General features: G+C 41.6%; 1 protein-coding gene across 2 annotated transcripts in view; it reads left to right on the plus strand.

The window, feature by feature from the left end:
* The first annotated feature begins 9,041 nt into the window (after positions 1-9,041).
* The window catches only part of RYK (receptor like tyrosine kinase), a 95,456-nt gene continuing 81,681 nt past the window's right edge, over positions 9,042-22,816 (plus strand). For both annotated transcript variants that reach the window (XM_074371054.1, XM_074371060.1), the window contains exon 1: positions 9,042-9,419. In XM_074371054.1, the coding sequence (XP_074227155.1) occupies positions 9,191-9,419 (229 nt within the window). In that variant the 5' untranslated portion in view covers positions 9,042-9,190. The remainder of the gene's footprint in view (positions 9,420-22,816) is intronic.

Raw genomic sequence — 22,816 nt, forward strand, 5'->3', positions numbered from 1 at the left:
CACTTGGGCTCCTGATCAAACTACCTGAAATCGATTCCCAGCTCTACCACCTTCTAGATGTATGGATGGAATTGGGCCAAGAATGTGCCTCGATTTCCTAATCTATAAAGTGTGGATTTAAATAATCCCAATATGGTAGGATTATTGTGCAGATTAAATAAAATAATCCATGTATAAACACTTACCTTGATTAAGTAGCCAATAATAAGTGCTCAGTGAATGTTAGATACTTTATTATTATTATTAAAAAAAAAAAACAAGAACTGGCTGTGGTAGAAAAGTGACCATTTGAGAATTTGTAAATTAAAATCAAATCTATAGCATTTTTTTAAAATGAAAAGGATGAAATGAACAGTATGACAGACACAGATAAAAAGGGAATTAGGACTGACATCTGGCCAGTGTACCTCAGAGGGGCCCAGCCTTTAACTGGCCTTCCCTTCTTCCCCTCCAGGGAGGCAGAGCTCTGGCTGGCATGCCTGGGAGTGGGGAATCGGGGTGGAGATTGGTGAGTCTGGGGCTAACTTTTGGCAAGCAGGACCAAGAGTGTGCTTACCTGTGGAAGGACTGAACAGATAAGCAGATATACCGAGGGTGGTGGGAGCCAGGTTTCTGTCTGTCGGAGGAAGGAGTCACAAACAGGGAATGAGGAAGAAATGGTGTGAGAATGAAATCAGAGGTGTTGACGAAAAGTCATAGATTTCATAGATCCGCGTGGGGGGGGCACATATACACACAGGAATGTACATACATAAATATGTACATTTCCTTGCTCTGTCTCCTCAGAGGGCCTAGACCCAATTATACCCCAGTAGCAATAAGTATACTTGAGCTCCCAAATCTTGATCTCTGAATACCACTCTCTCCTAAAAGGAACTGGGGCTCCTAAGAGAAATGGGCTGATTTCAGAGCTGGGACAGAAAAGTACAAGAGGAGACAAGAATATTTTGTTGTCCCATAAAGTAAGAAAATGCTCAACCAATGCTAGAGACGTACCAAAAGACATAGGGACCAAGTGAAGGGGCTCCCACTGGCCAAATCTCAAATATCCCCAAATATATTTTGAGGCTGAAAATATATGATAGTATGAGATTATAATCATTGAATAAAATAAGAATTCATGAATCCATACAGATATAAATAAATTATAAAAATAAATAGGAGAAAAAGGAAAGGTCTCCCTTTTGGTTGAATGCCAACTGAATATGGAATGAATAATAAAGTTAGAAAATCATCAACGGGTGATCAAACTAGTGGATAAAAGTTTGATGAAGAACCGGAGATTTACATCATCTCAAAGTATCTCTACCCAAATTTCTTACTAATTGCAAGGGGAAAAACAGCAATTTTACAAAAAGAAATGCATCAGATAGCACAGTAATCAGGTGATCAAGATTAATAACATCAGTTTGGGCCAAACCAACATCATTTGCCTTCTGATATAATGCATTGAGAAAAATATATGGTTTCTGTGATGTTCTCGCCCAAAATGTGTAAACCTGAATCTAATCATGAGGAAACATCAGGCAACACCAGTTGGGTAACATTCTACAAAATACAAGAACAGACAAAAGAAAGGTTGAGGAACTTTTCAGATTAAGGAAACTAAAAGGACATGAGAGAAAAATGCAATGTGTGAATCTGGATTGGATCCCAGAGCAGGAAAAAACAGTTACAAAGACTTTGAGACACTTGATGAAATTTGAATATGGACCATGGATTAGAAAATAGTATTGTAATCAGAGTTAAATTCTGTATTTTGAAAATTGTACTATGTTTATGAAAGAGAATGTCCTTGTTAGGAAATGCACCACGAAGTGCTTAGGGGTAAAGGGGTATAATGTCTCCAACCTATTCTCAAAGGGTTCAGAAAAAAAAGATGGGTATTTATCTATCGAACTGTCTAGGGATGATAAGGGAAATGGAGCTGAGAATTTCCTGGAATTTTTAAAAGACACCAGATCCAGGAATCTCAATAAATTTCAAGCAAAGTAAATGCAAAGATAGCCACATTTACATACACCCTAGTGAAACTGTGGAACACCACTGGAAGAGATCTCTTTAAATAGCCATAAAGGAAAGACAGATAATGAGTCAAAGTGGCAGTTAAGAGTTACAACTGACTTTTCAAAAGCAACGATGGAAACCAGAAGACAAGTAACGAAGAGTATGTTCAGAATACAGGAGATCTCTTAGGATGTCCCTTAGTTTACTATGTTCTGTGATTAGGGTCAATGACAATGACTATGACAATCCAATCTGTTGTTGGAGAAGAGGTTTTTGCCTCGCTCAGGAAAGAATTCAAGAGCAAGGCATGGTAAAGGGAAAGCAAGACTATTTAGAGAGAAACACACTCCATAGACAGAGTGGAGTCTGTCTCACTCAGAAGGGAAAACAGCTTAGGAGATACATATTCCATAAACAGAATGTGGGCCGTCTCAAAAGGTGAGAGGGAGAGAAGCCGAGAGGTGTTGGGTGTTCGGTTAAAAGTAAAAGTAGTAGATTTAGGTTTTATGGGCTGGGTAATTTTTATATGCTAGTGAGTAGGAGGATTATTCCAACCACTTTGGGGAAGGGGCAGGGATTTACAGGAATCGGGCCCTGCCCACTTTTGGACCTTTATGGTCAGCCTAGGAATTATCATGGCTCTGTGGCTGTGCCATGAGGCTCATGGTCTACTGGAAGTTGAATCTTCCGCCCTCTTGGTTCTAATCAGTTTGTCCTGTCCTCAGTTGCTGTGTCACTCCTTCAGTGGTTGTGCTCAGCCCCCTTTCATCCTGTCTCAAATCCAGGCAAGATTAGTAATGGCCAGACCGTTTAGGAATGCAGGTTTGGGTCATCCTACCAGATGAAGAACCAAAAACCAGCTGAGGTGCTCACTGAAGGCAAATGGAATACAGAATGGGTAGGAGAAAAAGGTAGTTATAACTACCAGCTACAATCATGTAACCAGCTATAGCAATAAGGAGTGTAATTTTAATAAATTTTGTCATATTTATTTCTTCCATTTGGGAACTATTTGTCCCAAACACACTTTATTATGAATAAAAATTTATTTTGTTATGAATGTTTGAGTATACACATATATTAAGCAAATATCTTTGATTTCTTTCCATTCTTATTCCTTTGTCATGTAACATAAGATGTATTGACTTTATATCAGTTTATTAATTTCACATCAGAGTATGTAAGTTGCATGATATCAGGAGAAGAATAAACATCACTCAAGGATTTTCCCTCCTCTTCTGGGGAAGAAATTAGCGTGTTTTCAGGTGCACACAGGATAGTTGTATCATGCTGGCAGAGTTATGATCTTATTATTGTTTTACTTAGAGATTAAGTATAGTTTCAGGAGATGAGAATGGGTGCCAAGTTTACAAGAGGTGGACTTGTGATGGTCAATTTTATGTGTCCACTTGACTGGGATACAGGATGCTCAGATAGCTGGCAACATATTATTTCTGGATATATCTGTGAGGGTGTCTCTGGAAGAGATTAGCATTTGAATCAGTGGACTGAGTAGAGATCACCTTCACCAATGAGGGTGGGCCTCATCTGATCCAAGGACGACTTGAAAAGAACAAAAATGTAGAAGAGAACTCGAATTCCTTCTCTGCTTGAACTGAGACATCTATCTTCTGCCCTCTGAATTCAGCACTCCTGGTTGTCAGGCCTTTGGCTAGGATTTAAATTACACCATTGCCCCCAACCCCTTCTGCACCCTTTGGATTCAGACTGAATTACACTGCAGGCTTTTCTGGTTCTCCAGCTTGCAGACAGCAAATCCTGGGACTTCTTGACCTCCATAATCATGTGAGCCAAGTCCCATAGTAAATCTCTTATCTCCCCTCTCTCCCTCTTTATATATAGATAGATAGGTTATTATATATGTCTATATAATAATATAGTATGTTATTATATACCATATAATAATTCTATATAATAATATATTTTCTAAATAGTATAACATATAATACATATAATAAATAAGTAAAATATGTATATTTATTTACTTACTAAATATATATATTTACTTATTTATTTATGTTTATATCCTATTGACTGTTTCTCTGGAGAACCCTGACTAATACCTGAATAATACAATTGGTTACAACAACTAAGAGTGGAATAGTCAATAAATGCAATAAATAGTGTTTGAGAGAAATGGCTCCCCATATGAAAAAATAAAATAAAATAGTGTCCTATGCTATATAAACATAAATTCCAGACGAATTAGGGAGCTATTTTTTTAAGGTACAAAGGTATTAGGAAAACACAAAAACTATTAATTGTGGAGTTTTTCTTAAGCAAGACCCAAAACGCAGAAGCCATAAAGGAATCGACTGTCAGATTTATCTAAAGTAAAAATCCAAAATTTAAATTAAGTAAAGGACATCACAAGTAAGGTTAAATGACAAGCATTACAGCAAAAGAAAATAACTGCAAATCAAGAAAAAGGACAAACCACCCACTAGAAAAACAGGCAAAAGCTGTAAATTAAGTGGGCAGTTAATACCCACCAGAAGATGCTCAATCTCCCTCGTGTCGACTAAAATAAATGCGCAGCCTAAAAGTTGAGAGATATGTTTTATTTGGCGAAAGAACTTGAGCCGGGATGACAGCCTCTCAGATGGCTCTGAGGGACTGCTCCAAAGAGATAGGGGAGGAGCTAGGATATATAGGAGCTTTACAACAAAGACCAGGTAGTTGGAACAATAAAAGATTGCTTGTTATCTAAAGAAAATCAGGCATCTCAAGTTTAAGAATTTAGTGCTTTTCTATGTATGGGAGGCAGCAAACACTTGGGCTCACTGAATTCATTCCTTTGACAAGCACCTAGCTATCTAGGGCCAGTATCCTGTCCTTTTTTATTCTGAGTCCCCTCAGAGTGCACCACTGTGAGTGGCTGCAGAGGCCGGGCTGCAGGCTTGTCTTCACTGGGGGGTGGGCGTAGCGGCTGATGACTTGATAGTTTCAGCATTCTTTGTTTACTGATATGGTTTGCAGTATTTTTCGTTCACACTAGTAATCAGAGAAATGCAGATTAAACAAGTTATTTTTCTTTCCCCAGACTGTCAAAAGCAAAATGAAAACCAGTGATACATTACCTTGTCTTTCATACATACCACTGGTGGAAGCCTACATTGGTAAAAATCTTTCAGAGGGCAATTCAGTGGAATCTACCAACATTAAAGGATAACTCCCTTCGACTCTTCTGAGAATCTACCCTTCTCAATATCTACATATGTGCACAGAGATGCAGGGGCAAGGATGTATGGCCCATCACTAGAACCATGAAATGCAAGCATCCTCGAGACCTCAACTTATTTTGTTCAGGGAAAAAAGCAAGTCATGTCAACTATTACCTTTGGTACGATCCCATTTCTGAAAAACTGAAAGAAACCACATACACATATAGAGTTGCCTGTCTAAGTACATATATATGTAGGTAAATTTTCAGACAAAGGGCTCTAAAAACACACACCAAACTGGGAGGTGGTGGAGACAGATGACGGCTTATGTCAAGAGGGATATTCATGTTTTCCTCTGTGTACTTCCGAGCCACTGGACTCTTTCACAACACAATGGGTTAATATACTTATTACTTGTGGAGGGAGAAGGTTTAAAAAGTAAACTGCTCACAGAAGCGTTCCCAACTGCTGCTTGCAAAGGAAGGAGCTGTTTTCAGAACTTAGAGCCAGTCCCCTTGTTTTAGATCCCTGCCCCAGCTGAGTGAGCGCAGTCCAGGTGGGGGAGCTGTTCTCAGGGCTCCGTGTGTTGGCGTCTATCCTTGTGGACACGAGCTGGGACTCTAAGTGGACATCAGTCTACGCATGATCACCCCAGTCATTTCCGTTAACCCGGAGGCCCCACCGCTTCCCGCCCGACCCGGGCTGGCTCAGCGCTGCCACCCATCCACCCTGCTGCATCTCAAGCCTACGGCTGGCCTTTTTCAGGAGCAGTGAAACAAGTCTTGGGCAGATAGTATTTTCTGGGGCTTCTGAAACTTGTCTCCCAGAGGAGAATAAGGTTGACCACAGTGACAAGCAAAATCAAGAGCGGGGCAGTGGGTAGAGTAGGACCATATCTGTTGCCTTGGTTTCCTCCAGGCAAAGAAACCTCAGGAGGCTGGAGTCAGGGCTTCCCAGCATTTTCACACTGAGGCTTACTCTGAAATTTCAAAAATTACTACCCATACCCTGATAAGGGAGGGAGAGGGGACTCCTTCAGAGATGGGTTAGGGGTTGTAGGAAGACTTTTGTGTGAGACCAAGTACCCCACAGAGACAAGAGAGACTGGGAACTGGTTCCTCCTCTGGGGAGTTAAAGTGTTGGGAAGTCACAATTTTAATCTTATTCAGAAGTTAATGTTTGAGTATAGATTTGAAGAAGGGAAAGATGAAGCCATGTGGATGACATGAGGAAGAGCATTCCAGCACGAGGAAGAGTACAGGGAAAGGCCCTGAGGTAGGATTGTGTCTGATGTGCAAGGAAGCCATCGTGACTGGAGCTAAGTGAGTAGGGGGAGAGTAGAAGGAGGTAAGATCAGAAAGGTAGGGAGGAAGGCAGAGTGAGAACTGCCTTGACAACTTGCAAGGACTTGGCCTTTTGTTCTAGATGAATTAGGGAGCCATTGGCAGTCTAAGAGCCAGGGAGTGACATAATCTGGCTAAGGTTTATCAGGATGGCTCTGGCTCCTGTGTTGAGAACAAGCTAAAGGAATAAAGGGAAAGCAGAGAGGCAGTGGGGCGGCAACTAAAGTAGTCCAGAAGAGAGTGTTAAGAGCTGAGATTTTCTTGACAGAGTGGTCAGCATCACCTGGAGGGCCTGTGATACACTTTGGGGGACAGGGACTCCTTAGAACAAGTGATGAAATGTACATGTCACTACTCTGTGTGTTGCAGTCCACTTCGCAGAGTCTGGGGTGGAGCCTAGGAACTTGCATTTCCACACGTTCCCAGGTGATACTACTACTGGTCTGGGAACCACACTTTCACAGCCACTAACTTTTTCTTCATAGCACTGATGAAAATGTGCAATAAATATTTGTCGTACCTCCTCAAGGAAGCTCCTTATTCACCCCTGTGTCCCAGTGACAAGTGTGATGTCTGGCATTAATGTCTCGAGCTTGACTCTGGGCCAGGCATGATGCTAAACTGAATGAATTTCTTGAGGATCCCTGGTTTGAACGGTTTAGAAGTAACTGGCGAGGAAACTTTCCAGGAAGTGGTCATTAGAGGGAAGGGATTAACTATAATAATAATAACAATGGGTGTGACAGCCACCCACTCCAGTGTCTGCCTAGGTGTTTTACTCACATCTTCTCCAGTTAAATCCTGTAAAAGCCCTGTGGGTCTGGCATTATCACCCCTGTTTTATGAATGAGGAAACCAGAGGCTCAGAGAGTTTAAGTAATTTTCCCAAGGTCACACCACTAAAAAGTACCAGAACCCAGCCAGGCCTGACTGACAAACAGCTCTGAGCTGTTTATATCACAGACTACCTCAAGAAGTCACTGATAAGAGGAGATTGCCTTGAAGACAGGAGCTTCCTTACTTGGTGACTGTGAGTCATTTTCAAACATGCAGGGATATGCCATCCTTTAAACAAACAAACAAACAAACCACTTCCTGTCTGAATTGAGAGCCTGTTCACACAGCTTCCCAGCCCCAAGCCCTTCTTGACAGAATTCTGGTCCCCCAATAGGTAGCAGTGTTTGCCCCCAAAGAAGTATTTTTGCTGATCTTTGTGATTTTATCATTCTCTGGTGGAGCACTCTTCCTCAGCCCTCATCCTCTTCCCAGCTTCCTTTTGTAGAATCATGGGCACAGTATTCTGTGCTGGGGAGCTGAGGCTTTAAGTTTGAGGCCGGTTTATCTCTAAATGGAATCCATCCCTTGCTAAAGAAGGAGAGAAATCAAGTTCCAGGACTTCCCGTCTCATGAGCCCCTCTCTTTTCCACGACTCTCCCCACAGGATAAAAATAGCAGCCTCCCAGGGCCTCACTGCTGGTGCAGCAATTGTGCACTGAAGCTGGGCCTGGCCGGGGGCAGCTGCTCCCAGAGGCGCGGGCCTGATGCGAGGTATAGGGGCAGAGCAGGGTCCTGCCCACAGGGGCTAGGTGACCCGGGCCTGGCCGGACGCTTGGGAGCCTGCGCAGAGAGAAAGGGACCCTGGAGCAGGCTTAACCGCGGCAGTGGGTTGCTCACATAAATACATCACGAGGTGAACGGGCTCTCTGAGTTGCCTTTAAAACAGACGAGGTGTATTCGTGATTCTTAACCTCTTTGAGGGACAGGGACTCCTAGAACAAATAATAAGTACATACCACTTCTCTGTGTGTGCTCAAGCCTGCACACAGCACAGGCTGCGAGACACACACTTTTGTACACAGTTTCATACGGGGTAGGGGGAACTGTCAAAGCCTGCATGGACCACGGGGTAACAACTTCAAATACAGGTTGATTATACAGACGCCGAACGATTATTAAAAATAAAAATGTGTAACGTGTAAGAATAAGATTACTAAAGTTTGCTGAGTAAGATCTTCTTGGAAGATAAATGTATATAGTATGTATAAGTGCGAAAACAGACAGAGAAATGTTAATGTTGACCTCTGTTGGCAGGATAGAAGGTGATTTCTATTTTTCTCTATTTTCTCTCCAAACAAAAAGCATGTTTCTCTTTGCAATCAGAGCAGCCGTATCCAGGCATTTCCCTGGGTCTGCTCAGCTGTAGGAGGGGCGCGGTCGTGCATGGACCCTCCGTCCCGGGAGTGTGTGTATGTGTTACAGACAATAGACGAGCAAATATCAGGCTAGTGACAACGTGGGGTGGGGACACTATCCTTAAGAGGGTGACCTGAGACCCCCTCGCCCGCGGAGGAACTGGAAAATCAAAGCGCCGGAGCGGAGCGGGCGGTGCGTGCGCGCGCGCTCTCGGGGCGGCAGCGGCGCGCACGGGCGCGCCTCCGCGGCCCGCCCCCCGCAGCGGACGATGCCGCCGAGGAGGCGGCGGCGGCGGCGGCGCGCTCCGGTGGTGTGAAGCGGCGGCCGGCTGCCACGGGCCGGCGGCGCGATGAGCTGGGCGGCCGCCCCCGGCTCGGGGCTGTGAGGGGCTCGGGGCCGGGGGTGGGCGGCGGCGGCGCGGCGGGCGGCCCACGCTCCTCCTCCTCGGCGGCGGCGGTGGCCATGCGCGGGACGGCGCCGCCGGGGCCGCCGGGCCGGAGCCGCCTCCCGGGGGCCCGCGGCCTGAGGGCCCCGCCGCCGCCGCTGCTGCTGCTGCTTCTGCTCGCGCTGCTGCCCGCGCCCGGCGCCGCCGCCGCCGCCCCGGCCCCGCAGCCCCCGGCGCTGCCGCCCACGGCCGCGGGGCCCAGCGTGAGCCTCTACCTGAGCGAGGACGAGGTGCGCCGGCTCATCGGTGAGTGGGGCCCCTCCGCCTGGGCGGGCAGGTCGGGCCGGGCCCCGGTGCTTCCGGCCGCCGACGGCCCAGTCCTCGTGCGTTGGGCCGCGGGCGGGTCGGCTCCCGGTGCGCGGGGTCGCCTCCGGGCCCCGGCCTCTGCCTGCCTTGCTGGCCGGGAGGTGTGGTCCCTGCCCGGCCCCCACCCAGGCCAGCCTTCTGGCCTCCCCCCGCCCCCTCCTCCGCCCCGCGCCGCGAAAAGACCCGGGGACCCCTCGGCCGCGGTGGATCCAACCCCATTCCATCCTCCTTACAGCCTCTTCAGCCTTTCGCCTTATTCCCTCTTCCTTCCTGCCGCTCCGAGTTTCTTTGACCATTTCTGTGCGTGTCACTCTAGAGCCCTGGATTTTCGGTATCTCGAAATCCACGTTTTATTTTGGTTAAACCCGCAAACCCCGGGCTGTGGTTTTGATGCCCTAGTAGAGGCCACACTACTGTGCTCATACTTTCCAGTTATCATAGTTGTTTTTTTTTTTTTTTTAAACTGAGAGAGATTGGTTATAAGAGCACTACATTTTTCTGGCAGTCTCCAAATCTTGGGACCAATAAGCATATTTTACAATCGTAAATGAATCTCCAGGGAGCAGACCTTTTAGCTTCTTCAGTACCTTTTTGGTTTTTGTCTTGGATATGTTGGAGTTCGGACTGATCCTGTATTTCTGGGCCACTCTCCTACTTTGAATACCTTGTGGGGGAAGGAGAACTTGGCTTTGGGTCAGTTGGTGGTTCTGTAGTACCTAATTAGCTTTGTCATTTGGGTAATTAATTTGAAAAATAATAGTGTTCCCGTTTGGACTTTGGATTCTGAAAATGACTCCTAAGAGGAAGGTCTAATAGAAATGGCACCAAATGGAAGGCTTTGGTAGTTGCAGATAGCTAGACATTCAGTTTCTTTTGTGTTATTATGGGCCCAAAAAACCACATTTTTTTCATCTTTATTTCTCCTCCGATTTGTGATACATCTGAGTGTTTGAAGGAAAAAAATTATTCTTTTAAGCATCCATTATCTGTTACTTCATTTTATGTTTTTAACTTATAAGACTTTCTTGAGGTCTCTTGATGTCAACTCAGTGCTGAAATGTAATTGCTTTTAGCAGACTGTTCAGACATTGTTACATGGATTTGTAGTCTTTAACCAAAGAAGGATGCTGTGTTTTTGTTAATGTCCTGCCTTTCTAAATCCTCTTTTAGTCTAGCTGAATTAGCTGAATTAAGTTTTGCTGAATTAAAATTGCAAATTGGATTAGTACTTGTAAAAAGACTGAGTTTAGGAAAAATAATGAATGCTTATAGACATATCACATAAGTTAAAAAAAACTAATGTATTATGCGTGGTTTTGTAAATGTTTTTTGGTTAAAAGCCTGCATATAATTTGTGACTTTGTTTACATGTAAGAAACCAACTGGGTAGGGGTAGGGGACAGGGGACACCCAGAGGTTGACATTGATTGAATGCCTGCCATATACCTGCCCCTACATGTTTTATATACATCACTGCCTCTGATTTTCTTTTGTCCCAATGAAGTAGACATCATTATTCCTGTTTTAGAGACGAGAAAAGCAAGACTTTAAGTCACTTGCTCAAGGTCACAAAGTTTATAATCTTAAAAAAAAAAATCAAACATAGTGTTGACATAGGCCATAAAATTTTATTAAATGAAATGAAAATTGTTTATATAGAAGTTTGATTATGGCATGATGAAAAAGGAATCATAGTTAATTAGTACTTGAAATGATGTATTTATTTGTTTCCTGATTGATGAGCATCCAGTTTATGCCCAGAAATGAGCTATTGGGAAGAGAGGTGGGAGGGTTGCCTTGCTGCTCAACCTCTGTCTACCTCTGGGGCTGGAGGGACCAACAACAATTATTTTCTCTAATGCATGTAGAGTTGATCTGTTACAGTGGGTCTCTTGACTCTCCACCCTGCTAGATTCAAGTCTTTCCTTCCATCCTTTTCCATTTGCCTCAGGTGTTCTAACTTTGTAGTATTTATTCCTTAGCCACTCCTGACTGGGGAAGAGCAAGTGGGTAGAGCTGAGATGTATTCCAGGCATATTGAGTTCTTAGAATGCAGTTTCCCACAGAAACTCTTACGGTGTTTAAGACTACTTGAAATACTTTATACCATGTTTTTGTATCCTTATGAATTAAATGCCTTCTGAACTTGGGAAAATTTATAATATTTCTAAGACAATGAATTTGGAATTCCAAGTAAGCAACTTACAAATGAAGTTGTTGGTGACAACTTTATAAATCGAACTAATTGTTCTTGACTTGAGAATAAGTGGTTGTTTTAATCCAGTTGATACATGCATATAGGTTTTTAAAAAAAAAGTGCAAAAAGACTTAAAAAACAGCGGTCTCCTGTCTTTGGCCTTTTTATCCTCCAGGCCCTGCTTTCCAGTGGAAGCTACTATCTCAAACAGTTCCCCCCCGCCCCCGTCTGTTTTCATATTTGAAATCAATGTAGAATAAGCATTTGACTTCTTAGTATCATAACTGTGTACTTGCCCTCTTCTCACCTTCAGGCCCCTCAATACAGATACATAATTTTTGGTAAAACCAGCAGTCCATATTTACATTATTGTGTGTGTGTGTGTGTGTGTGTGTGTGTATTACATTTTATTACGTCTTACGTTTATATACATATACATGCACTTACATACATAAACTCACTTCTGAGTTAAATAGTGACCCATGGTAGTGTTTTCTTTTCGTATACGGTTTTGTTTTTCCTGGAGCAAATAATTGCCTTTTAAACTTTTTGATTACTTTTTATGTTTCTGTGGCTATGTTCTCTTGAATACTCCAAGAAATATGTTAAATGCCTTTTGATTTGTTTTTTCCAGGTAACACATCACATCATCTATCAGTTGACTTTATTTCCTCTTAGAGACTCCCTGCTTTGAAGCCTTCCATCCTCTTCCAATCTGGACAGTAGGATTGTTTTTCCTGCATCTCCTGTTCCCTTCTGTCCTGTTTTAGAGCCTCTGTTTCCTCCATCTCCTGTCTTCCTTTTTCTTGGTTTGCCTCGTACTGCTAAAGTGTATCCTCAGTAGCTTCCCTTAAAGGGTTGCGTGGAGGTCAGTTATTTGAGGCCTTGCATGTCTGAAGGTGTCTGTCCTGTCCTCATGCTTTATAGGTGACATGGCTGAAATTAGAATATTAGATTGAAAATAATTTTTTTTTGCAATTTTGATGGCATTTTTATATTCTTTTCTGGCATTTAGGATTTTTAATGAAAAATCCAAAGCCACTCTGATCCCTTTTTCTTTTCTTTTCTTTTTTTTAAAAGCTCAGAGTCTTTTTCTTAAAAAAAATTCTGTAATTTCGTAAGCTTTTGTGTGGGTCCTTCCTTCTGTCTGTGTGTCGTTCCTCTTTTGGTGAGCCCTATCAGTCTAGAGACTCATATCCTTCAGTTTTCAAAAATGTCTCTTACTTTTTTGATAATTTCCTACCCTTCATTTTTTGTTTTTTCTACCTGAGATGTCTATTGGTTTGGTTATTGAATCTCCTGAAATTGCTCTTCAGATATTCTTCACTTATGTTACCTCTTGTATCTCTGTATTTGGAGGTGGAAAGAGGGGGAGAATTCCTCAATTTTGCCTTCCAGGCTTTTACTTTTAAAATTTTAATGATGATGATTTAAAATTTTAGAACTCTTTTTGTTCTCTGTTTCCGTTTCCGTTTTCATTTCATTTCATTTTTTTCTTTCCATTTTATTTTAATTTTATGGATGTATTATCTTATCTTTGAGGCATGCATATGTTGTTTTTAACTTTTTCTATATGTTTACTATTTTTAAAACATTTCTGCTTCCTCCAGTGTGCCTTTTCATTTCAGGGTTCTTTTTATGTTTATTCATATTGCAAATATCTGTTGATCCTTGGCTGTCTGTAATTAAGAGCCAGGTACTGAAAAGTTGATTAGCAGAGAGGGAGCATGTGCATGTGTGTGCAGTCCAGTGACTTAACTTGGAGTGTGGGTGGATTTTTCATTGGGACCCCCGCCACGCACACACACACACACACATACACATCAGCACCTTCACATCTTCTTGGGGACTGGTCAGTGTCTGCAGAGAAGACACCTCCAGCCTGCTGCCTCTGATGTGCTTGGTGATACACCAGCTGTCTGGATTTGGGTTACGTGGTTGGGGAGGGATGGAGGGTGCTGCTGTTCAGGCTGTAGACTTTGACTTTTCCTGTTTACAGCTCTCCTGCCTCTGTGGTTCAGTTTCTTCAGAAAAAACTTTGGGTCCCCAGCTGGACCTGGTGGTCTGACAGCTTTGAATACCCCCATCAGAGGCTCCTCATTTGACAGGTCTGAGTCTCAGGCTGGCCTTTGGTGGCCCTTGGTGCACCCAGGGGTCCTGAGAAGTGGTGACCATTCCTTCAGCTGCTTCCCATCTTGTAAAAGTTTGTTGAAATGTATGAAGTATTGTTATCTTCTTTCCCTTTCTGTTTGTCTTTGTGGTTTAATGTTTTTGTGATTTCATTACTATCATTTTAGAGGCGTTTTGGGAGGAAATGAGGATAAAGGCTAGTGGTCATTCCACAAAGTGTAAATGGCAGTTAGGGTTGGGCTTTGACTATTGAGTGGGTGACGTGTAGCAATTTTTGGTGATTATATTAGAAAAAGTAGTGGCAGTTGCAGTAGTGGTTGACACTTTTTAGAGTGCTGCTGATAAGTGGCAATCTTCTGCCTGTGTCAGGCACAAGGGTATCCCTGTTTTAGGTGTGTATGTTCCATTTTGCAGATGCGGACACAGATTTGGAGGAGGTATATAACCAGCTTATTCCTTGGTAGTAGGGCAGGCAGTCCCAGTGGAAGTCCCTTGGTACAGAGAGTCCAAAAGCCTGAGGAGCTGTTAATCTGTAGGTGGCATCTCTGTGTCCCCAGGCCCGGCTTCATTGCTCTTGTTTACTCCTCTTGCCAGGCTGCAGTATAGGCATCCATTTGCTCATTTTGCTGATGAGGACTCTGATTTGGGGCCCTTTGGGCCGTGAGTAGAGGGCCAGGTCTTGACTCAATCTGGAATCCATATGCCTCTTTGTTAGCTCAAGAGGGGCTGGGAGTAACCAAAATGCTCAAGTCGAAGAATCTGCAGGTCTGCTGCTGCGTGTGCTCCTCTGTGGTCTTAACTATTATCTGCATCCTCTCCTGTCTCTATGATTGATAATTCTGGGAGTACTGGGTTTCTGGAAGTCCAGAGCTGGTGAAAGTGGTCTGTTGCTGCGTCAGTGTTAGGGGTTTGGGAGCAAAATGCTGATGGGTGGGAGGTATAGTACAAAGTGGTCATGGTGGCAGTGGTGGTGGTGATGCGGAATCCGTAGGGGTCAGAGGGACCTCTGAGAATAGACTCTGCCTCCCACCAATTAGAAATTCACCTTGGATAACTTGCTTCTTGTTTAAAATAAATGCCCTCTAGAAGAGTTAAGCATTGTTCACATCTTATTTGTAATCAGTTCATTACTAGTTGAGATCTTTGCTCCCCAAATCAGTCCAGTAAAAATTTTTGAAGCCCAACCAAGTACCATTGTGGTAGAAAATGGCAATTCAGAATTACTAAATTCCTTTTCTTGGGTAACTCAGAATTTCTTAGGGAAGACTAACAGTTGTATCTATAACTGTAACACTGAGGTAAGAGTTACATTGCTGGTTATTGTGAGAGTGATTACTTTTGACTTTAGAAGGGCGGAGAAGGGAGAGCCTTAGGGGGTTTAAAGAGGGTGTTCCAGGAAAGAATGTATAATGTACAAGTGTGTAAGATGTACGTTTGAGCCTCATCTTGAAGAATGAGCTTGAAAGGCAGAAAAGAGGAGCATTTCATGTCAGAGAAAATAGTGTGAACAAAGCCATAGATGTGTGGAAGCAAATGTGTGTGAAATTAAGCAGTAGGAAGTCTAATTTGGTTAAGATGAGAAAACCTGGCAAAGCCTCAAAGTGTCAGGGTGTAAAGCTGGGAAGTAGGTTGAAGCTGGATTAGGAATTTGAAATTTATGTTATAGGTAATGAGGAACTATTGAAGAATTTAGGGAAGGAGAGTGCACGGATAGGACTGGGTTATAGAAAAGATAATCTTGGCCCCAGTGAAAAGGGTGTCTTGGAGACTGAAAAGCTAGGTCTGGGAAATGGGACAGAGTCAGCCTTGTGCTAATAAGAGGGACCAACTATGGCAGTTGAAGAGGTGGGATGGGTTTGTGAGGAATTTGCATGGAGTTTGGGGAAGACTTAGTAGAGGAGACCTGAGGGCTAAAGAAAAGGGACGAGTCACAGAGGAATCTAGTTTCAGATTTGGGCAGCAGAACTGAATGACTCTCTAGGAAATGGTTGAGGGAAAGAAAAATGAGATGAGCCATGTGCTCCTCTCCTCCCAGCACCTCTGGTTCTTGTGAACCTCAGGCCCAGTGTTTGGCGGGGGAGGGCAGTGAGGGTGTCCTCTCTGCTGAGGTGTCTGGCTTATCCTGCCGCTGCCCAGACTCTGAGAAGGTGGGGCGCTGGTGGAGGACGGGTTAGGGCCCTGCACAAGCTCTTCACCCTGGGCCTTTGGGTGGGGTTGGCGGCACTGACGCAGCGTTAACTTGAATCCATGTGTTGTTCATCAGAAGAGCAAGGCTGAGACATTGTGCAATTGTGGGTTTTGAGTTTTTTCCTTCTTCGTGCTACACACGTGGGAGACCGCTATCAAATTATGTCTAAACCTGTCCCCTATGAGTCACATCCTGAATTGACTAGTCAGTTCTGAAGGTGCTGCCTAAAATACTGTTTGGATTTTGAGGATAACTTGAGAAACAAATGAAACATGGGTATTTTTTTGAATATCCTGAATTGACGAGTTCCACAGCTTTTCTCTTGGGGTTTTAATGCAGTCATGCCCATATTCTGAAAAAACTTACCAGCTGTACATACTAAAACAAAACAAAAACTTGACATGAGATAGAGCCGTTAGCTACTCTGAAATTGTATCATACTCAGAAGTATGCTTTTTTATGTTATTTTTGTTGATGTATGTCAAGTACAATCTTTTCTAATCAAAATGTTATTAAACAGCTTTTATCTGAAAATGTGATGTGCCGAAACAAGTGTGTATGTTTTGCTAAATTACACAGTAAACACTTATTGAAGGATTCTTTTCTTTCAATTGAAGTATAGTCATTTTACAATGTTGTGTCAATTTCTGCTGTACAGCATAATGTTTCAGTCATCCATATACATACATATATTCCTTTTCATATTTTCCATTATAGGTTACTACAAGATATTGAATATAGTTCCCTGTGCTATGCAGAAAAAACCTGTTGTTTATCTATTTTATATATAGTAGTTAGTATCTGCAAAGTTAAAACTCCCAATTTATCCCTTCCCACTCCCTTTACCCACTGGTAACCATTTGTTCTCTATGTCTGTGAGTCTGTTTCTGTTTTGTAAATAAGTTCATTTGTGTCTATTTTTTTTTTAAGACTCCACATGAGTGATACATGGTATTTTTCTTTCTCTTTCTGGCTTACTTCACTTAGAATGACGATCTCCAGGTCTATCCATGTTGCTGTAAGTGGCATTATTTATTGTTTTTTAGGGCTGAGTAGTATTCCATTGTATAAATATACCATATCTTATCCTGTCATCTGTTGATGGACATTTAGGTTGTTTCCATGTCTTGGCTCTTGTAAACAGTGCTGCTGTGAACATTGGGGTGCATGTGTCTTTGTGAATTATATTTTTCTCCAGATATAGGCCCAGGAGTGGGATTGCTGGATCACAGGGTAAGTTTATTTTTAGTTTTTTAAGGAACCTCCATACTGTCCTCCATAGTGGATGTACCGATTTACATTCCCACCAACAGTGTAGGAGGATTCCTTTTTCTCCACATACTCTCCAGCATTTATTATTTGTATAGTTCTTAATGATAGCCATTCTGACTGGTGTGAGGTGATACCTTATTGTAGTTGTGATTTACATTTCTCTAACAATTAGTGATGTTGGGCATGAATGATTCTTTTTAACTGTGCCCAGCAAGTGACAGTGCTGAATAGTAGAATATTTCTGAGAAGTAATTTCATAGGTCCAATTCTTGTTCATAAGACATAAAATGTTGTGTCTTGTTCATAAATAATGAACATGTTCTTATATGAATATGTGTCTTGTTATGCATCAAGTATTTTCCATGTTCTCTTTTGTTTTATCAACCATTAGAAGTAGACGGCATTGGCTTTTTTTTTTTTTTTTTTTTTTTAATAGATAAAGCTGAGGCTCTGGAAAATTACAGAACTCTCTGGAGGTCACAGAGATGTCTGGGGCTGTGCGACTCCACAAAGTGCATGTTTTCTTTACTGTGCTGCCCCTGGAAGTTAGCAGTTTACTTAGTCTTTTATCTAACCAGAATCATTTGAGGAGCTTAAACAGAATACAGATTCCCAGACCTACTCTGAGCAATTTGTGTAGGAGATCTGAGATGGGGCCCAGCTAATGAGCCTTTTTTTTTTTTTTAATCAAAATATAGTTGATGTACAATATTACTTGCTACAGGTATACAAAATGGTGATTCACAGTTTTTAAAGGTTATGCTCCATTTATAGTTATTATAAAACATTGGCTATATTGCCCATATTGTACAGTACATCTTTTTAAAAAATTAATTAATTAAAAAATTTTTTTTCGTGAGGGGAGGTAATTGGGTTTACTTACTTGTTTTATTTTTAGAGGAGGTGCTGGGGATTGAACCCAGGACCTTGTGTATGCTAAACATGCACTCTGCCACTTGAGCTATACCCTTCCCACCTTAATAATAAGCCTTTTGAATTCCATGTTTCATAGATTATCAGATGTACAGTTTTTCCACATTTGAACATCTCTGAAATTGGAACCATTGTACAATCAATGGTGAGTCATCAGTTAATTGACAGCTTTTTTTCTTTATTAGTAGCACAGAAAATAATGATGTACTTTAGACTGAACGATAGTACTGTAAAAAGGTGGTATTGTACAGGAGACTCTTAGACATAGTTTGCCACCTTTTTGCGGGGGGGGTACTTGTCACAACTTTCTGTCAGAGTTGTAAAGTTCACTGGTGGTATTTATTATTTATTTGTGGTAATGTCCTTGCAGGGAAGGCAAATGATGGCAGTGAGATATTACCCTTAGATGTAAGAGCAGTAGCGACTCACTTTTCACTTAGAAAGTTGCTGGCAAGAGAAATATCTCAACCTTGTTTTGTGAAAGCCTCAGGGCCTTTTCCTAGACAAGGGTGTGGATACCTATACAAATTAAGTTTTACATACTGTGTCAGGGATTAGACTTCGAGGGCCTTGCGGGGCCCCTGATGAAAGCTTACGGGTGCATCTGAATCCCACGAAAGCTGATTCTGGAAGGGGGCATCTGTTATATTCTGTATTTCATCCTAGGATTCCCTGACCTCCTAGATGATTTTTTCCTTACAGTTTTATTGAGATATAATTGACATACAGCACTGTATAAGTTTAAGGCGTACAGCATAATGATTTGACTTACATCCATCATGAAATGATGACCACAAATGGTTTACTGAACATCATCATCTCCTATTGATACAACATAAAAGAAGTAGAAAAACAGTTTTTCCTTGTGAGAACTCCTAGATTTACTCTCTTTAACAACTTTTGTATGTATCATACAGCATTGTTAATTATATTTATCATGTTGTACATGACATCTCTAGTACTTACTTAGCTTGTAACTGGAAGTTTGTACTTTTTGACTACCTTCATTTTGTTCCCCCTTCCCCTGAATTAAAAAAAAAAAAAGCATACATTAAGGTTTACTCAGTTGTAGTATATGGATTTTATAAATGCATCCACTATAGTATCATATAGAATAGTTTTACCACCTAAAGAATCCCCTGTGATGGAGGCATTTATATTTAATACCTCCCCTTATATTTTAAGTAAATTTGCTTTTAAAATACATTTATTATGGAAAATGTCAAACATTCAAAAGTAGACAGAATATTATAATGAAGCTCTATGTATCCATCATCCAGCTTCAACAACTGTCATCTCATGGCCTGTTTTGTTTGGTCTATACCACTCCACTCCCCAGTCTACTCCCTTGTCGTCACTCCCCTCCTCCTCTGCTTGGATTATTCTGAAGCAAAGTCAGACATAAAATTTTGTAAACAACTTTTTGGTATGTATCTAAAAGATAATCACTCTTTACAGTTTTGTAATAACCATTATCATACCTAAGAAATTAACAGTAATTCAGAAATATCAAATATCTAGGCTTAGATCTCCCTGATTTAGAAATGAATGTTATGTAGAGATTCTTGCCTGCCACCTGTTTCCTCTCTTGTCCCTGCCCCAAGACCACACCACTTGTAGTTCCTTTGATCCCAAGCTCTTCTCACCCCAGTGTCTGTATTTGATGGTTGCTCTGCCTTACATACTTTCCCCAGATCTTTACATGGCTGGAGCCTTCTAGATCTCAACTTAAAATTACTTCCTCAGACAGCCTTGCCTTTCTAGGATTGACTCCTAGTGTCACTCTGTTCTGTCACTGTGGTTTATTTTATGCACCTGACACTTTTGTTGTTTCCATCTCCCCCTGTAGGAAAAGTTAATTCTGTTTAAGTAGAGACCTTTTATATTGTTGTACTCTATATCCCCACACCTAAAACAGTACCTGGCATATAGTAGATGTTCAGTAAATGTTCACTGAATAAATAAATGAATGACTCATATTTTTTTTTATTGGATTCACTATCTGATGCCTTACGGGGGTCATCATTCTCTTGATCATTTCCTGTTGCCCGCTAAGCTGTTACGCATAAGGTGATTGGACCGAACTTGTACTTATGAGTGGAAGTTTAAATAAATCAGTTCTGATAACTTATTTCTTCTGAAGTTGCCTAATTTCCCCAAGTCTTTGTCCCTTGAACCCCCTGTCCCCCAGGGAAGGTGCCCTGCATCTTGGCTTCCATAGCTCTATACTTTGTACAAACACATCTGTATCACTGTACCCATCACATTCTGTCTTTTCCCTATTTTGCTAAGGCCACCTCATGGTTTGGCACATAGTAGTCTCTCAGCTGATTGGTGTTCCACACTACAGTTAAAAGATGTAAAGTATTCAAGAGAGATTCTGCAAAAGCCTCTTCAGTAATTAAAAGCTGGCTGGGAAGTAGAATTTCTCACTTTTTATTCTGAAATGCTAACATGCTGTTAATCTTAGCCAGTGTATTTTTTCATCTCATACATTGTAGCTTTCACCTCTGGAAATTTGATTTGCGTCTTTTTGTATCTTTTGTGTCTCTACTTAACTTTTTGACCATATGGGGTATAGTTATGATAGTTGTTTCGATGTCTGATAACTCTAACATTTGTGCTAGTTCTGGGTTGGTTTCAGTTGATCGATCTGTCTGTCTGTCTGTCTATCTATCTATCTGTCTATCTATCTTGCTTTCTTTGCATGCCTGATAGTTTTTAACTGGGTGGCAGGCATTATGAATTTTACCCTCCTGGGTGCTGGATATTTTTGTATTCCTATAAATATTCTTGGATTCTGTTCTGGGACTCAGTTAAGTTACCTGGAAACAGTTTGATCCTTTCAAGTCTTACTTTTAAGACTGATAGGACAGGAGCAGTGATCAGTGTAGGTCTCATTATTCCTGATTACTGAATCAGGACCCTTCTGTATACTTTCTCCAGTGACCTGTGACTCATGAGGTTTTTTCAGTCTGGCTGGTGTCAAAGATGATATTCCAAAACCTGTGTAAGTGCTAGGCACTGTTAACGTTTTATCTTTCTCTGTCATTGCGCAGCTTCCTTATACATGCGTTGATTAGTACTCAGCTGAAGACCAGAAGGGCAGCCCCCTGCAGATCTTGGACATTCTCTGTCTGTGCAGCTCTTTCCTCTCTGGCGCTTTGTCATGCTTACTCTACCTGTCTTTGTCTTTCTGAACTCTGACATAGTTTTTCTGTTTTTTAGTTATTTCAGATAAGAGGGTTAATCGGGTCTTGTTATTCTTTCTTGTCCAGAAGTGGGAATAGCCAAAGATTATCTTTTTGATTGTTTGCTTCTTTTCTAAGGTTGTTTAACACCTTAGTTTATTTGTTAAATGAGACAGTTTAGTCCCATTTCAAGAAAAAAGTTCTAAGGTTTGTATATGTGTGCATGCACATGTCCAGGTATGTTGGTTTATAGTAGAAAACATGGTGTGGGACAATACTGGATTTGAAATCTGTGTGAGTTTTAATTTCCATCTCTTCCATCTGCCGTAGATAGGCAGGTAATTCGTGTTTCTGAGTGTTGGTTCCCTCGTGTATGAGATGCTTTTCAATGTATAACAGGATGTCTGTTATCCCAGTTGCTATAATGTATGTGAAAATGTTACACAATCCTCAAAATAATTTTAGTTATTGGTCAGGGATTTGCATGTTTTTGGATGAAAACCAAAATCATAGAATGTTGGAAAGAGAAGTCATTTAGATGCCATCTAGTGGTTGATTGCCTTGATTAGCAACATTCATTACTCGCTGAAAAATTATTTGAGCATACACTAGGCCTTATTTTAGGGGCTTGACATATTTTGGTGAATAAAGCAGATAAAGATCCCAGCCTTCATGAAACTAGCTTCTAGCAGAGAGCTAAGTGACTTGCCTGAGAAAAGAATTGAGGTAGCTTTGGAATATGACTCCAAGTTGGCACTGGATTTGCTGGCAGGGAGGAGTGATGCTTATGAGTTCTCCATTGTGCTTTGAGCTCCTGGTCATGACAGCTAGCGCTGAGTTACTGAGGCCTCCACAGCTGACTGAGAGAACGTGCTCCTATTCAGAGTTGGCTATGAAAGAAGTTGAATGATGGTTATGTCAGACTGTGAATAAATTAGTCCATCTCTACTGTAGAGCTGTACCTGCAGTGCATGTATGAGCTGGTGAGATCATTTTCTTCCTGAAATAAAGCAGGAACCAATGATAAATTATTTTCCAGAGGACCATTTTACCAGATACTGGAAGATTCTGGCTCTATGGCAGGGCACGCTTCATGTTTTATGTTACGGTGCTGAAGATTATGGGCTATGTTTTTGTTACTTACTATTCTTGGATAGGAATTGGGAAGCATCTTTAACATCTCTGCAGTTGTGGTATATATCACACCTTTGGGGAAATTCTTTTATGGGTTTTTTTTTTTAATGACAAATATATTAATTGGATGTGAAAGCTTGTTTTCTGATCCTGTGTTTTAGTGTCCAACTCTCTTGGTAATTTCTTACCCATTTGCTATATTATTTTTGGATAGGGAAGATGACTGAATTATGAGTCATCCATTTGAAATCAAAAGTGGCAATACTCTTGAAGAGAAAAAAAAAGTGACCAT

This window comes from Camelus bactrianus, chromosome 1 (assembly GCF_048773025.1).
Source record: "Camelus bactrianus isolate YW-2024 breed Bactrian camel chromosome 1, ASM4877302v1, whole genome shotgun sequence".
Classification (NCBI taxonomy): domain Eukaryota; kingdom Metazoa; phylum Chordata; class Mammalia; order Artiodactyla; family Camelidae; genus Camelus; species Camelus bactrianus.